General features: G+C 42.0%; 1 protein-coding gene across 1 annotated transcript in view; it reads left to right on the forward strand.

Annotated features, from left to right (window-relative positions):
* The window catches only part of FBXW5 (F-box and WD repeat domain containing 5), a 28,373-nt gene extending 11,478 nt beyond the window's left edge, over nucleotides 1-16,895 (forward strand). The window contains exons 7-9 of the mRNA XM_089675036.1: nucleotides 3,855-4,002; nucleotides 11,557-11,769; nucleotides 14,830-16,895. Coding sequence (XP_089531162.1) covers nucleotides 3,855-4,002; nucleotides 11,557-11,769; nucleotides 14,830-15,061 — 593 coding nt within the window. The 3' untranslated portion in view covers nucleotides 15,062-16,895. The remainder of the gene's footprint in view (nucleotides 1-3,854; nucleotides 4,003-11,556; nucleotides 11,770-14,829) is intronic.
* Nucleotides 16,896-16,994: the final 99 nt, after the last annotated feature.

A 16,994-nucleotide genomic window follows, 5' to 3' on the forward strand; every position in this document is an offset into this window, starting at 1 on the left:
GTGATGGTATGTATTTAAAAAAAAAACAAAAACATTAATTGTATTTTTTTATTTTAATTTTTGTTCCTTTTTTTTTTTACACACTGTCATCATGGGGGGGTAGATGATCAGAGTTTATTTTTTTATTATTTTGTACTGTGATTGCTATTACAGTGATGATCACTGTAACAGCAATGGTTTGATCTGTCATGAATGACTTTCATTCTGATCACGTGATTTCATAGCAATCAGGTTCATCTTTGGTGCACTTTCAGGAAGTTTCCAGGTACTGCGAACCGTAGTCATGGGAGCGCTGCACACCAGTACACATGTATGCAACAACATATTTACAATGCTGAGCCTGGAGAAGCCACCTACCCACATTAAGGGGTTGGGTGTAGAGTGGATAAACTAGAAATGAATGGCAAAACAATTGTGTATAGATATGAAAAAGAAAACAAAAAGGTGTTTATAAAGTTTTTTTTAATAAGTAATCACATTTCCTCTGTTCTCAGCTGCATAAGGAGCTCAGAGAGCTGGGGGAGGAGAACAGCAGGACACTGGTCTTCCCAGTGAAGGGCTGTGGGGGGGGCATGTCAGCACATGTCTGATCATTGGAGGGGAGCAGGCTAAGTTCCCAGCACAACCAGAAAACGGACCATGCTGTGCTCTCATGCTTAGTGTAGTCAAGTCTGAAAAAGCGAAGCAGAAGGACTGGCAGGAACATCAGGGATTTCACACAAAGGAAGAAATACAAAGAGAACAGGATACTTTTTCATACAAGTACATGGTACGGTAGGCACAGATCAGGAATATGAAATGTTGGTTTTACATAATCTTTACCCAGCCCTCTAGAGGGTCCCAGACACTTCCATCTTTTCCCGGTCTTCTTTATGGGTTCAATCTCTCTGGCCATTTGAATGGCCAGACCACGATGATGTCACTCCTGTGCTTGCACATGGGAATCGCATCACTCCAGCACAGAGCAGTTACTGTAAATCCGTACCTCAGATTACATTACCGCTGACAGGTTGGGATAGGCATTTATTACTATCATCCAGCTGAAGAGATTCTTCTCACATCGTGTCCCAGGGACACAGCTGGAAGTAATGGGAATTCCTCCCAAGGGGGCACAAACAGCAAACAAAACCACACAGAGTGTAACCCCTCCCCATTCATGCTTTTTGTATTTTGGCACCTTGAAGGAGATTACTTAACCACTTGCTGTCTGCGCTATAGCTGAATAACGGCTACAGCGCAGTTGTCCAGTTCTGGGAGGGTGTCATATAACGTCCTGTCAGAACTGCACGCCCCCTGCGGCGTGCACCTTTGGACACAGCTGATCACATGACATGGTTTAGGGCCAATCACAGTGACCTTTTACCACGTTATCAGCTTTATCCAATCACAGCTGATCATGATGTAATTACACTTGCTGCCGAAGTGTGAAAGGAGACATCTACGAGATATCAAAGTATTAGTTTAAGAGTGTGCACATTTATGCAACCATAATATTTTAGTTATTTTTACTTCCCTCCACCTGTTGTTCAACTGAGTTGTACAGTTTATAGGTTACATTAAAGGTGGAAAAAGTTCTGAAATTATTTATCTTTCACATTTTTTAACATCACAGAAACCTGACATTTTAACAGGGGTGTGTAGACTTTTTATATCCACTGTATCTATCTATATATGTGTATGTGTGTGTAATATATATATATATATATATATATATATATATATATATATATATATCCTTTTTAAATAAAATATGTTCCTCTGTAAACCCTTATTATTCTTTTTAGGTAACCTCAATCTTCCGTAATAACTCCTTCCTACCCTTAGTAATTTTTATTTTATTTTCTTTTCCATATCTATTCTATGTTTTTCATTTTTCTGTTCGTCACCTTTTTATTATCTCATTAAAAAAGTGCAAAATGGAAGGGCAGGCCTTTATTTGTAAGACAGTATTATCAAAAGGAAGCATGGTTTGTCTTTTGTTTTTTATTTTTATTTAAAAAAAAAAAAAAAAAAAAAATATATATATATATATATATATATATATATATATATATATATATATATATATATATATATATATATATATATATATATCTATCCAGCTGCCCATACAGGAAAGCGGGCTGTGTCCATGTCCACTCTGCATAATCAGAGCAGGCACTGACCTGTCATCCACCTGCTCAAGCAGATCATCCACATCCAACAAGCAGATCGCTGGGAGATTCCACCTCATGTTAAAGGGGCTCACCTCCTTTTATAATCCTCCACAAGTCCTTGGTTTTGTGTTTGTCTCTGAAGGTGATGGACCTTTTCTTCTTCATGAAGAAAATCACCCTTAGCTTAACTAGTTAGTTTATTTTTTATTTATTAATTTATCTTCAAATTGTTCAACCTCAGTTTTTTACTGCCAACAAAGAAGCCGTGTATCCACAACCTCGGTAAATCTTTGGGAGCCATACCTGCACACAATGCAGTGGACTTTTTTGGGGGATGGCCTGTAATGTTTTGTGGACTGGATCCTGCATGAGCGCTCACCTTGGCAAAAGCGTTGAGTTAGCCTCAGGGTGTTTTTACAAGTCCAGGGCCATGGTCCATCGCTTTGGAACCCATTGCCTGAAGACTGCTTTGGGGGTATGCCTACCGTGATGGTCAAAGCCTGGACTGTCTAGTGTCGTAGACTGGTTCCAGAGATCTCTTCCTCAGGAACCCCTAGCTCTTCTAAACGCAGAACACCTATCTGCCCTAACCAGGCTTCAGCTTTAAAACCTAAAAGCCATGTCCTACAAAGGTCACCAAGCCTTTGGCAAAGCCCTCTTCACAATGTGGGGTGCCCTCACTCTTGAAAGGGGGAATCTGTTACAGTTTGCCTCCCTCTGAGTCCCAGACCTGTGGTTTAAAATGGGTACAAAATAGAGTTTAAAACTCTACCCACTCAAAATCAACCAAAAACTGCTCAAGGACCATTAGGTGTCCCGAGCGTACTGTGAGGCCTGTTTCCATTAGTCTGTCAAGTTATACTGTGTTGATGCTCTCCAAGCCTCACTCCACAGATGCCATTGTTTTAATACGCTGCACTGACGATGGCCTTCAACGGCTGTATGCAGTTTTTGACTAAATGGCTCTGTAAGATTTAAAGAGTTAAACACAAAAGCAAACATTTATTATATTGCAGCTTACCAATGCTTTGATGTGATGGTTGTATTCATTTCCCTTTTAGGCTTTTCTTCTATTTTCATACGGTGATCCAACCACTATGTCTGCCGGTATTTTTTTTTTCAACAGAAAAGCTTAAAGCGATCAATGATCATTTTATTTATGTAAAACCTTTTATCTCAAAAGGGGAAAAAAACTGTTTGTTGTAACTGATTATAGAATATTAGCATGAGTTCATCTTCAATTTGTTACTGTATTTAGATCTGCTAGTCCCCTCCCCGACTGTCGGTGTTGCTGTCCAAATCTGCCATCTGTGTTCCTCCATCCTGAGTGGGGTTTGTATAATACAGGGAGTGTGTTACTGGTAAGATCACAAGGGGAAAAACCTAAAAAAACAAAAACACGAATACAGCCACCACATCCACTGATTGGTAACATATGATTACATATTAGGTTTAATACTGCTTTATGATGTATTTATGGTTCTGGATGTAAACCTGGGCCAGGGATGTAAAGGGCTGATCTACCCACAATCCTGAACTGAGAAATAGACCTCTTGCTTTGAGGATTGACATGGAATTGCAACATGTAGATTCCCAAGTATGGGTAAAGTATAGATCTGTTTTTAAGTAGTTGTCTTGTTCTAAATTACACCTACAGAGCACCCCAGTAAATCTAATGTTGTATCTATGTTTATTTAGGGTTTATGCAGCTCCTTCCTCATCAGATGACCACAGAAGGGCCTGTGCTGGGCGAGATTCGTGGCCCTAATGAATTCTTCGACCCCCTTAACCATGTAATCAACATTCATGGACACATTATTGGCATGGCCCTGTCTCCTGACCACAGGTACTTTCCTGACCACTTTTTATGTTTCCCTTTTCAAGCCAAAATCCTTGGAAGTAAATGGCAAACAATGTTTTGGAACACACAGTTTATGCCATCTCCAGTAATCCAATAGAAGAGTTAGAAGTAAATAAGAATATGCTCGAGTAGAAACATAAAAGAGTGATGGGAGAAAGAGACCAAGTGGTCCCTTGAGTCTGCCATTTTTCTCACTCTGTGCACAAAGCTGTTGATAGGGCACTCTGTTTTGTACCCCTTTGAAACCACTGATTGAACCTACAGGTTGGGAATGTCTGTGATCTATAGAAAGGTAAACTGTAACAGACGCCCCTCCTTACTCCTTAGGAGTGAGGGTGCCTCTTCATTGGGAAGAGGGCTCCCAAATTGGGGTAGGCTTCGTGGGCTTTGTGTTTCAGGTCTCAAACCAAAATTCAGCCCTTCATTTTGATACAACAGTTGAAACCTGGGTAAGAGCACTCAGGTGCTCTGTGTTTTGAGATGATAGAAGCTCATGAGGAAGGCCATTTTGGAATCTTCTGCTGTGAAAGAAGAATCCTTCCTCCTGTGACATCTTTTATAAATTTGTTAAGTACCTTACCAAAGAGTTATCCTCCTTTTAAAAGAGAATACAGTATGTGTCTCATCTTGTACAATCAGTTTCAGCTGACCAGGCTTTGTACCACAAGATTCTATGCTTGTGAACAGAAATTAGAGCCATTCTGGAGATGTGTGTCATGATTTATTCTAGGGAATCCACAGAAAAGAGCGAGACAGATGATCATTGCCCAGCTACAGTAGGGTCCTGCAATACGGTACTGTGTTAGTTGTCATTGCCATAGTCCAATTAGCTGTGGTTTGACATACAGAAATTGCAGCATTAGTTGATTGCAGAGCAGGCCTATGAGAGTAAAAAGAGCCTTTAGATTTTCTATCAACAGAATTTTTAAATGAAGGAACCTCTTCAATAGGTACAGTAAGATGCTTAAGACTTGTGGTCTAATACTGTAACAGTCCACTTTTATCTGAACTCTTTCCACTTTATTAGAGCTTTGCAATGATTTTGGAGGGGTGAAAATCTGAACTAAACTTTTATAGATTGTCATTCTGTTTTGTTCATGGACAGGGAATGTCTTTTTAGACTTAGCAGGTCTTTTAGTACCCAAATGGCAAGGTGAGACAGAGAATTGAGCGCAGCAATGCCAAGGTTTTTGCACACGTCAGAAGTGAGGAAACATCAGTTGTATAAGAACCTGGTGGTCAGAAATGTTCCAGAGCCTCTAACACTGCCTCTGCTTCATTCAATTGTATGTCTACTTCTTCTAAAACAGGAATATTGGGATCCTACTCAGGGAGAGATGGTGGAGCTGGAGAAGGAGCCTGGCATTTGGAGCCCTGGACAATGATGGCTGTATTATAGCCATTAGTCGTCCATGAAATCATGACAGTTGCAGAAAAATCTGCATTAATAGACAGGTAGTCCACTTGTGTGCCTGAAATAGAACTACAATCGGATGCAGAGACCAGTGTCAAACACGCAGTGAGGGTGCTTGCATTGGAGCAGGACCCTACGTGGAGTGTTTTTCAAGCCTTTAGCAGAGCGAATGTTTGGCTGATGTTTTGCTGTGTCTCCCTTGTGTCTGGTTTCTGCCATTGTGGGGTGGTGTATTCACGCAGTAGGCTACTGAAATGGTATAAGCATGTCCGAGGAGGAGAAATCGGCAGCCCAGTTAGTGACCGTCTTGTAGCGAAGTCTTCCTGGAAAAAGGCGGGCACAGTGTAACTTTTTCAAACACATTCCTGGTTCTGATAGTTTTCACTTATAAATGCTTATATACAGTTATGTCTTATGCTTGCTGTGGACCTTCAGTAATGCTTCAATAAAACAGGGTGACCCTCTCTTACCAGTCAGTGTTGCTGGTCCTCAGTAAGGGTCAAAACTTTGCCTGTTATGATGGGCATAATTTTGAAGGGGTCTTTAGAGTTTGGGTTCCACAGAGATGGGACATGGCCCTGGACCTGTGGTAACTACACAGATTGCACCAAGTGCAAAGGTCAGCACCCAAGCAGGATCCAGTGTCCTAAGCTACTTTGCAGGTTCTGGGTATGGTTCAAGAAGTTGTTCTGAGGTTGCACTGATCTCTAAAGCACTCGGTAACCCCCCACTCTCACTCCCTCTAGCAGTCTGACAGCAGCAGGAGCCCATGGCTCCCACTGCTCTGTGTCTCCAGGAAGTGGGGAGAGCAATGCTACAGCCAACACAGTGCTGGATCCATGAGAGAAGTCAGATAATTGTTTAGGGACTTCGGGGGTGGGGACGCTTAACAGTTAGTGTATTCTCTGCATTAAGAGACACTTTAAGATAGGTTAGTGCAGCCTTTCTCAACCAGGGTGCCTTGAGGTTTCTTCAGGGGTACCGTGGCAAAATATTTAAAAATTGCCCAAAACTTGTATACAAGCCAGTGGGTGGGACAAGTCTGCCTTTTAGTTACACAAAGCCACAGGTTTTCATTGTGAACCATTACAACCTACTAGCTGCCGGCAACCTGACAACCAATGACATCATCAGTTGATAAGCAGGATGTCAGTTGCCTGCACACCATCCTGGTTTGACCCTCCCCTGTCCCTCTCCATCAGTGCTGGGGTCACATTAGCTCAGTGATGGAGAAAAACTGAGGGAGAACAGAAATATTGGAATACTAGTCAGTACCAGTGTGCAAAAGTGTATTTGCTTTGGAAGAATAAATCACCTCTAATATTGAGTGTCCTACATGTGTGGATGTTGCTGCGTTTTATATAAAACTATTAGAATAGTTTTTTCACATTTTAAAATGGGGTGCCTCAAGACTCTCCAAAATTTTAACGGGGACCTTGACTGAAAAAAGGTTGAAAAACACTGAGTTAGTGTATGTATTCCCTAGCAATAGACTTTTCTTATTTGCTGTCTTTTGGTCTGTTTGATATACTAAATAATAAGTGCAAAAAAAAAAAAACTCTGCTGATCTGGTCAGTAATTCAGAGAGATTGTGTATCCTTTGCATACTTCCTGTGCTATCTCAAAGCACCTTCCTAGTTTTCATCCGGGACCACATGATGATTGGCCCTGATAATGTAGATATCGAGTCGTTGAGTAGTGTAGCAAAAGACAGCGGGGCAGGTGAGGCAACATTCACTTCACACTTCACAAGAAACTGTTGTCAGCTGCCAACAGAGTAGACGCAAATCAGCATGTATTTTTCTGTACTTCCAAGGTCTTTCAAAGGAAAAGTTCACCTTTTTTTGTAACATGTTACATCCGTATTTGGGGTGTAACATGTTACAATTTTATGCCCCCTCCCAATGTGACAGCTAGAGGGGGATATTCTCCCCCCCCCCCCCCACTAGCTGTCACAATAATAACAAGAAAAAAAAACCCCGTGAAGGAGCCCCAAACGGTTGCGTCATCCATTCTGTGAATGGGAAGACTACATGTCCTGACAGCCTGTCCGTTTTGTAGTTCTCGATGAACTACCATGGTGCTGTTGAGCTGTGGTAGGTCATTGATTCTTCCTGTCTGTGTAAAACTGTCTGTCAGTGTAATCAATCAGCCTGTTCATACCAGCAGTCTGCAGGAGACCTGCATGGCACCAGCAATCCAGGCTCCTAAAACAAAAAATAGTAAATGCACTTTTTTTTTTTACCTATAAAAAATGTGCATTTATTATTTTTACTAACAAGTAAACTTATCCTTTAACCACTTCAATACCGGGCACATTCACGCCATTCCTGTCCAGGCCAATTTTTAGCTTTCAGCGCTGTCACACTTTGACAATTGTGTGGTCATGCAGCACTGTACCGTATAAAATTTTTATCATTTTTTGAGAGAGAGCTTTCTTTTGATGTTATTTAATCACCACTTTTTTTCTCTTTGCTAAACAAATGAAAAAAGACTGAAATAAAAAAGTTTTTCATGGTTTCTGTTCTAAAATTTTGCAAGTAATTTTTCTTCTTTGCGGATGAAGCGGAATGGATTGGCACAGATTGTTTACACTGATCATTAGGGCCCTGATTATCAATACAGCCTAAGTACTGACAGCCTTGCCGTGTTATCAGCTCTCCTTTCCTCACACAGGCACAGTGTGTGAGGAAAAGACTGCCAAAAACTGGTAAGTCTGTTTAGCATGTGATCAGGTGTGTCCAATCACAGCTGTGATTGGCCCTTTACCACAGTCTGTGACTGCTGTGTCCAAAGGACACAGCAGTCACAGAGTGCACATGGGAGGACCTCTATAGACGCCCTGCCAGAACAAGAGAGCCGTGCTGTAGCTGTCTTTCAACTATAGCATGGTACTAACGTGGTTAAAGTAATAAAATATACTATATTGCCAAAAGTATTCTCAATATTCCCAAAGGTGTTCTTTCGGGTTGAGGTCAGGAATCTGGGGAGGAGGAACTTGACTGGCCTGCAGAAACTCGCTCACCCATATCTTTATGGACCTTGCTTTGTGCACTGGTGCACAGTCATGTTGGAACAGGAAGGGGCCATCCCCAAACTCTTCTCACAAAGTTGGGAGCATGAAATTGTCCAAAATGTCTTGGTATGCCGATGCCTTAAGAGTTCCCTTCACTGGAACTAAGGGACCAAACCCAACCCCTGAAAAACAACCCCACACCATAATCCCCCCTCCACCAAACTTTACACTTGGCACAATGCAGTCAGGCAAGTACTGTTCTCCTGGCAACCGCCAAACCCAGACACGTTCAACAGATTTCCAGACAGAGAAGCATGAAAACTTTTCCACTGCTCCAGTGGCGATGTGCTTTACGCATCGGACGCTTTGCATTGCACTTGGTGATGTAAGGCTGATGATGTAACATCATCTTTCATATTTTACAAAAAAAGGGAGTATATATTGTTTTGGGTTTTTTAATTCATTTAAAGTGAATTTTTTCCCCAAAAAATTGCATTTGAAAAATGAATACATTTTTAAAAACTGTCCATTTTGGTTTTCAGCCAAGTGCATCCTGAATTTCAGTTTCGACAGAATTTTTAATTTCGGTGCACCACTAGTCCTTAGCTATTGACTCTGCAGACAGTTGGCGAATCCTGTGCACTGTGTGCTTCTGCGTGCGCTGACTCCGCTCTGTCATTTTACGTGGCCTACCACTTCATGGCTGAGTTGCTGTTGTTTCCAGTTACTTCCACTTTGTTATATTGCAGGGATATGCAATCTATATCGCCCGACACCTGGGACATGTAGTTTCGGGTGCCGGACAGGTAGTTTCTTTTTTGCCTGCAGCAGGGCTAAATGCTATCAGTAGGACTTACTTGACAGGTGGAAGTATTTGGGTGGCTGTTCTGCCACCTGATTGCTTCCACAGAGCACACAACTCCCCCTGCTGTGTTCTCTGGGCTCCGCTTGACTATCTTCTGGCCCTAGACCAGTATAGCAGGGTGCCCAATACTAGAGGGGAGGGAGGAGAGCATCCATTCCTACCCTTCTTGTCCTGACCTGAAAGTGATATGTATGTCACTTCCAGGTCCCCGTTGATGGCTTTCCTGGCCATCAAAACCAGTAAAGAATGTAATGCAGTGCGATTTGCATTACATTCAGTGGAGCACAGGGAAGACATGCAAGGTATTTTACCTGTCACCAAAAAATCAACACATAAGGGACTTTTTGTCCCCTATGTGATGGGTGTAAATTTTTTTACAAAAAAAAAAATTTCCTACTAAACACATAACCCCTGCTCCCACCCCCATATATTCCCATATACAAACTTAAACGCACATGTCAGGGCGCCTATGTGTGAAAATGTCAAATTGTGATACACATGCCAGAATGAGAGCAATAATTCTAGCACCAAACCTCCTCTGCAACACTATACGGATGAGGATTTAAAAGAGTCACCTGTAGAAAATATAGGGTACTGAAGTTTGTTGCCATTTCAGAAGCACATGCAGATTTTAAAGTTAGACACGTTGGGTATCTGTTTACTCGGTGCGACCTCCTCTTTTATATTTACCAAAAAATTGGGTAATTTATTGTCTAATTGTGCCCTAAAATTAACTTGAGTGTTTTTACTGAACTTTTGCGGTTTTTAGAACTTTGCAGTAATATCGTGTGATATGAAAAATTGAAACTACCACTATTTTATTCTTTAGGGTGTCTGCTTTCAGAAAATATATCATGTTTTCTGGGGTTTATGTAATCTTCAGGCCTAAAGTGTTTTGTTTTTTTTTTTTTTGTTTTTTTAAATGTGTACAAAAACGGGATAAAGGATAAGTTCACCTTTTGGGAACGTGTTACATGTTCCCGCTCCTGCAGCAGCTCCACTATCTGAGCCTTCTGTGTGACAGCAGTATGTAGAGAAGTTCTTTCACCCGCTGTCACTTTTTTAAAATCAACCACAGGTACGATGTCTGCTTATAGTTCTCAATGAACTACCACGGCGCTGTTCTGTATTCTGGTAGTTCATTGATTCTTCCTGTCAGCGTGAAACCTCTTGCCCGTATGAGGTCTGAACAGACAGATCATACTGACAGTCTGCAGGAGTCCTGCATTACAGCCATGATCTGCTGACCGCTGGTACAATACTTTCCAGACTCAAAATAAATGTACATTAAATTTTTTTCTTAGATGTGAAAAAAGTGATCATTTAATTTTTTTAAAAAAGGTGAACATATTGTTTAATGGCGTGGACACTGGAGCTTGATTTGGCTGCTCAGCATGCGCTTGTATTGAGCACCCAACTGCTTCTGTGTGCGAGGGTAACCTGAAGGAATATTATTATTTTTTTTCTTTCTCATTGGGGCAGGCACCTCATTTACTCGCTCAGCAGATGCGCGTCTGCTGAGTGTTAAGAGAGCCTGACACTCCCCTTTCTTGTCAAGCATCCAATCGGTGCTTATTACACTGCAAGGTCTCTCCACTCTCTGGTAGTCCCTGGGTGTGGTGCTGGAGACAGGTAAGGAGGGGTGTAGGCAATAAACAGCACAATGTTAAAAGTATTAAAGTTTGTCACCATAAAGCCCCTTTTGTTTTTAAAAACCCCAGACATTCCTAAACACCTCAGATTTAAATACGGCTTTGGTTAAAAAAATTTTTTTTTTCATCAGGACAAGTAGATTGGGACCCTGATTTACTCCCTTGGACTGGTAGTGGTATTACAGGCGTGTGGAAGTGTGAGAGAAAATTAACAGTTGACCGTGGAATATTTAGTAGCAAGGAAATTTCACGGATGGATTTATTGCACAGGTGACAACCTATCACGGTACCACGCTTGGAGTCCCTGAGCTCCTGAGAGCAACTCATTCTTTCACAAATGTTTGTAGAAGCAGTCTGCATGCCTAGATGTTTGATTTGTATACACCTGTGGCCATGGAGGTGATTGGAACACCCGAATCCAATGATTTGGAGGGGTGTCCCAATACTTTTGCCAATAAAGCATATGTCAAGGGAACAAATATGTAGTCCACACACATTTAGACACACACTATAAGAAAAAAGACAAGTGCTTTAAGGATGTTAATGTTCTTGTAGAGAACGTATGATGACTCCTGTCACCCCTTCTTCATAGGTATCTCTATGTCAATAGTCGACCCTGGCCTCGTGACTGTGTGATCTCAAATCCCATGGATCCTCCGCCCATCGCCGAGGAAATAGAACTACGAGTTTTTGACCTGCGGACCTTGAGGGAAGTGAAGGAGCCTCTTCGAGCTCATCGTGCCTACACCCCAAATAATGAATGCTTCTTCATCTTTCTTGATGTTAGCAAGGACTTCGTGGCCAGGTGAGAGCAGAGGGGAAACATAGCTTTCCTAATATGTGCTTGTTTCATCATGCCATTGGTACACAAAGGTGTCTGTACTGCCCAAACACCAGCAGCCACTTCTTTTCTACTGCTGCCTTATATGAAACATTGTTGCACCTTTTTAATAGCTAGGACAGTGCAGTGGTGGTCAACCTGAAAACTATAGAGGGCCTTAGGTGTGACCCTCAACACCTCCAGAGGGCCACACAATAGCAGCACAGTTTCGCACCACAGTGCCTGAAAACTTTGGTCCTGCTGCATCTCGAAGGGGATTGCAACTGAAGTTGGAGTATAATAATCCCAGCATTGGTGTCAGTGGATGCAACAAAAACCCCAACATTGGTGTCAATGGATGCTATAATAACAACCCCCAGCATCCCTGCACTGCCAGTGATAGTTGACCCCAATCTTTACCAGACACCCCCCCCCCCCCCCCCCACCAAATCATGGGTGGTCACTTACCCATCACGTTTCTATGTCGCTCTCCCCCCATGCTGGGATTTTGCTTGTTATGTGGGCCTCTCTGCTGCCACTCTGCTTTCTTTATGGTGCCCAATAGCCTGCAGGGCCCGTGTTGGGCACCAGGGTTCTTGGTGTATCCTGATGCTGGAAGCAAGGCATTCTTTGCATAGTTGTGTTTTTTTCCAGTTCAGCTTCTTTAGGGTCTGCCTATGCAGTTGTATGCAGTAAAGCTGTATGTAAACCCATCTGAATTCATGTGAATGAACCTTTAAAGAACATGCCTGTGATTTTTCATTTCCCACACTGCCTTTTATTAATTACTTGCACTACCCCTCCTTCCTGACCAGGCCATTTTTTGCGTTACGGCGCTGCGTTACTTTAACTGACAATTGCGCAGTCATGCAACGCTGCACCCAAATGACATTTATGTGTTTTTTTTCCCCCACGAATTGAGCTTTCTTTTGGTGGTATTTGATTGCCTGTGGGTTTTTAATTTTTCACACGATAAAAAAAAAAAAGACTGACAATTCTGAGACAAAAACAATATTTTTGACTTTTTGCTATTAAACTTGTCCAGTAAAAAAAATTTTAAAAATCACCTTTCGTCATAAATTTTGGCCAAAATGTATTCTGCTACATGTCTTTGCTAAAAAAAGAAATCCCAATACGTGTACACTAATTGGTTTATGTGAACGTTTTAGCGTTTACAAATGGCGGTATAGATTCTGGAATTTTTTTTATTTCATTTTTAGTAGTAATTGTGGTGATCAGCGACTGATTGCAGGACTGTGGTGGGTATTCTGACACTGGGGGGGAACTGACTTGGTGTTACTGACATTCCCAGTGACACCAATACAGTGATCAGTGCTATTAAAAAACAAAACGAAAAAACACTGTACTAATGGCACTGGGCAGGAAGGGGTTAACAGGAGGGGCGATTAAAGGGGTTAACTGTGTGCTGGGAGTGTTTTACATAGGGGGTCATGTGTTTTACATATGTGCTTCACTGTAAGCACACTGCTTTGGATGCATCCAAAGCAGTGTGCCTGAGCTGACAGGGAGAACTGTTAGTAAACAAAACAATTCTCCCCATCGACGATTGTTGGAAATCATCGGCCGTGACCCGGTGATTGATAGCTGCAAATGGTGGCGTGGGTAGGGCGTGCGCCCCCTACCCAGAAATGCACATTTATATTATATATTTGTGTGATTTTGCGCAACCGTGCCACCTTGTAACAGTATTTCTGCTATAGGGCCGCATAGAAGCGGTTAAAGATAATTGTAGTGTTAGACTGAAATATGTAGGCAGCCAACGCTGACCTTTCTAAGTCTCTCTCCCTTGCATTGACTGCTCCTGCAGTGTGAGGGAGAGATGCTTCTTTATGCCTTGGGGGGCCAAAATAATAATTAAAAAAAACCTGTTTACGTAACTGCTTCCCTGGTAGCCCAGTGCTCTCTTCATCTCCCCTACTCTCGGGCTTATGGACTGTCCCTTGGTGTCCTTGCATCCAGTGCAGTGGACTATACATTGTACTTGATGACCGCATAGGGAAGAAGAGGCTGTTGGTATTGATCTTATACCTTGAGGTGAATCAGGTAAGGAAAGGTGCTCTTTCTTGTACCCTAGAAATGCATTTAACCCTTGCAATGACCCCTGCAGAACAAGGGAGATTGACTTTGGTGTTTTATCATCAGAAAAACTAAATTTCAGCTTTACCAGAATTTAAACAGTTGTGTAAAGGTGTGCATCCCATTACTTGCAGGCTGCTGCGTCTTGTAGAAAATCTCTCTCTCAAAGCCTGCTTCATAGATAATGTATACTGGCCTGAGTGGCTTTCTTCTGGCAGTGTGAGAGTTAACAGCAGCCACTGCAAAGTTGTTGCAACTTGTCTGCTCCCCTTCTGCCTTCTCCACCATTCAGAGAACCTCCAATTACTATTCTCCCACCATGCATCATGTTCTGTAAATGGGTGTAGGAGATTCTGTCATTCAACTGCTCCTCCTCCATTCAAAGAATGTGATGCATTGTGGGAGAATATTTAGGGCAAATTCACACAATAGGTGGTGATAGCTGTTTAACTGCATTTTTCTACAGGGCACTGGGCTAAATCGCACTCACACTTCATTCACTGCAATATCAGGCACTGTATATTTTTTTACACTTCAAATAAAGCTCATTTAAAAAAAAAGGGGGGGCGCACTGAATTGTGCAACACTTCCCCCTAGAGCAGATGGAGTGGGTAAATTTGCTCTGACTGCTCTCCATTGTGGTGTGAATTCACCCTAATACAAGCTCTCTGAATTATGGAGAAAGCCGAAGGAGGCAGGGCGGTAGTGCAACTTTTCTCAGTAGCAGTGGCTACTGTAAACAGTAGTGCTGGAAGACAGCCGCTCAGGGCAGTATACAACAGCTATGAAGGAGGCTCTGCAGGGAAGACTTTTTACAAGAAGCAGTAGGTAATGGGATATACCATCCCACCTAACTCTTGTTTAGTGCAGCATCCCGCAAAAAAAAAAAATGTCGTCTGTGTTAATGACTACTAATTAAGATTTTTTTTTTTTTTTGTCTTGGCCCAGCGGAGCGGAGGATCGCTGCGGCTACATCTGGGACCGCCATTACAATGTCTGCCTAGCCAAGCTGCCTCATGAGGATGTAGTGAACTCTGTGGCTTTCTGTCCAGTGGATCAGGAATTGCTGCTCAGTGTCAGTGATGACTTTACAATTAAAGTGTGGCGATCACCCCGTTCCCAGCGCAGCTCCATGGATCCTCTGGAGTCTAGCTCCTGGCTGCCATCCCACATGAGCTGAGGAGCTTTCCACACTTTTTTTTTATTTTATTTAAATCTGGCTACTCCTGCATCTACCCGCAGCACTCTGGTCTCTGCATTGTGTTATGGATTACGAAGGGCAGAATATAACGTGGCATTACAGTTGGAATGTAATCTAGAAGCATGTGTCAGTTATGAGTTCTTCAGAACTTTTGGTATCTTTCTCTTTCTGGGTATGTTTGGTGACTGTACAGACTGACTTCTAAATGGTGTAGTCCTTTTCCAGACATGTCAGAAGGAGCTCAGCAAGATTTTCCTCTATTGATAAGACATTTCAGATGACCACAGAAGGGCCTGTGACATTTGCCAGTTTAATATAATATAGCATATATTTATTTTTATTTTGTGGTATCCTAACTTTTTGTCGTGCATTATCTTACATGCTCCTGGTTAATAACTGCCCCAGTTTTGTTTCAATCTGAAGTCCCTTTTTTAAATCCCTGCCTCGCAACTACTAAAGTGCTTGTATACATTTTAAGAGTAGAAAATGTTTAGAAAATCAGAGATTAATTCCACAAATATCCAAGCCTGGATTCCTTTGTAAGGGTTGGAACCTCTGTAAGGTTTGCGTTGTTTGTGCCCCCCCCCCCCCCTGAACAATTGACAACCCTAATATTTAATTTGCTACTGGTTTCTGTCCAGCTGCCAAATGAGGGATCTACCCATGGAGGACAGTTACGAACCAAGAAGAGGCTCCAACCCACCCTGTCCAAAACTAGAAAGAAAAAAAAAATAGTTTTTCTGAAGTTATTGAATTTTAGGCAATTTTACCTTGAGAAGCTGGTGCCGTCTCGCTATTGACACCCATTTTCTGTAGTCTGTTTTCCAGAGTTTTTTCTGCAGATTGTGGCTGTCTAAACTCAATAGTCATTAGTCATAACAACTTGTGCATCAACGGGCCTATTATATACATCTTATGTGCTATCCTGCTATTTGGTCATCCTTAGGAATTTTATGATCTTACCAAGTGGAACCGATCTGATATTTTGAGAGGATACTCCAAATGTAAAAAAGTGTTAATTAGGAAACCATGCCAGGTAAGGCAAAACTCTTGTGCTTTTATAACAGGAAATGCCCCCTCTTGATGCAAACCTATGAATTTGCACATTGAAAGTGGGTTAACATTAAGGCGGTGCATGTAATCCGCACAGGAATCACAATGCATTCCTGTGCAAATTATGTGCGATTTGAGACATTTTCTTTTTCTACCCGTATCTTAATCGCATGGGTGTTCTCACAATTGCATTGTGTTTTGCCATCTGTTTTGGAGTGTTCTTAATTTAACGTTGACACGTGCACCAGATCACATAAATGCAATGTGGTGCAGGAAATGAACAGGATTCACAGCCTTTTCTGCACCGCCTCAGTGTGAACCAGGTCTTAAGGTAAAGAGGTTTGCTCAAATCTCCAATAGCACCTCTCTTCAGTACCAGGAGCCAAAGAGAAATGCCAAGTACAGGATGGAGGAACATATGTGTCACTCCATTGGAATCCATAGTTCTGTGGAAGCTCTAACTAGAGCACAGCATACACAGGAGTTTCCTGTCTCTCTTGGCAGCTGAACAGAGTGGTGTGGGATTGAAAAGGAAGTTAATGTATGTTGGGGAGGATGTTTTCTCACGCAAGTAAAAAAAAACAGTTCATTTTAGGTTACTATAAAAGTGATGTTAAGTGTGTTTGAAATTCTGAAAACTCCCGTGTGTAGGGCCTGCAATACTGTTTCAGGCTACACCAGAATCATCCCTGACATTCTCTTAATTCCAACTGTCATTTTTCCATTCTAGTCCTGTACAATAAAGCCTTCCTTTACCTGACTGTGAAGTCTCTAATTTTTTGCTGATTGGTGAGCAACCCATAAACCTGACACATTGCTTTATAGGTGGCCAGATGATGTCAACACCTCTGACTTGTCC

The sequence above is a fragment of the Staurois parvus genome, unplaced genomic scaffold, assembly GCF_062004578.1.
Source record: "Staurois parvus isolate SC_StPar_1 unplaced genomic scaffold, SC_StPar_1.0 ptg000154l, whole genome shotgun sequence".
NCBI lineage: Eukaryota > Metazoa > Chordata > Amphibia > Anura > Ranidae > Staurois > Staurois parvus.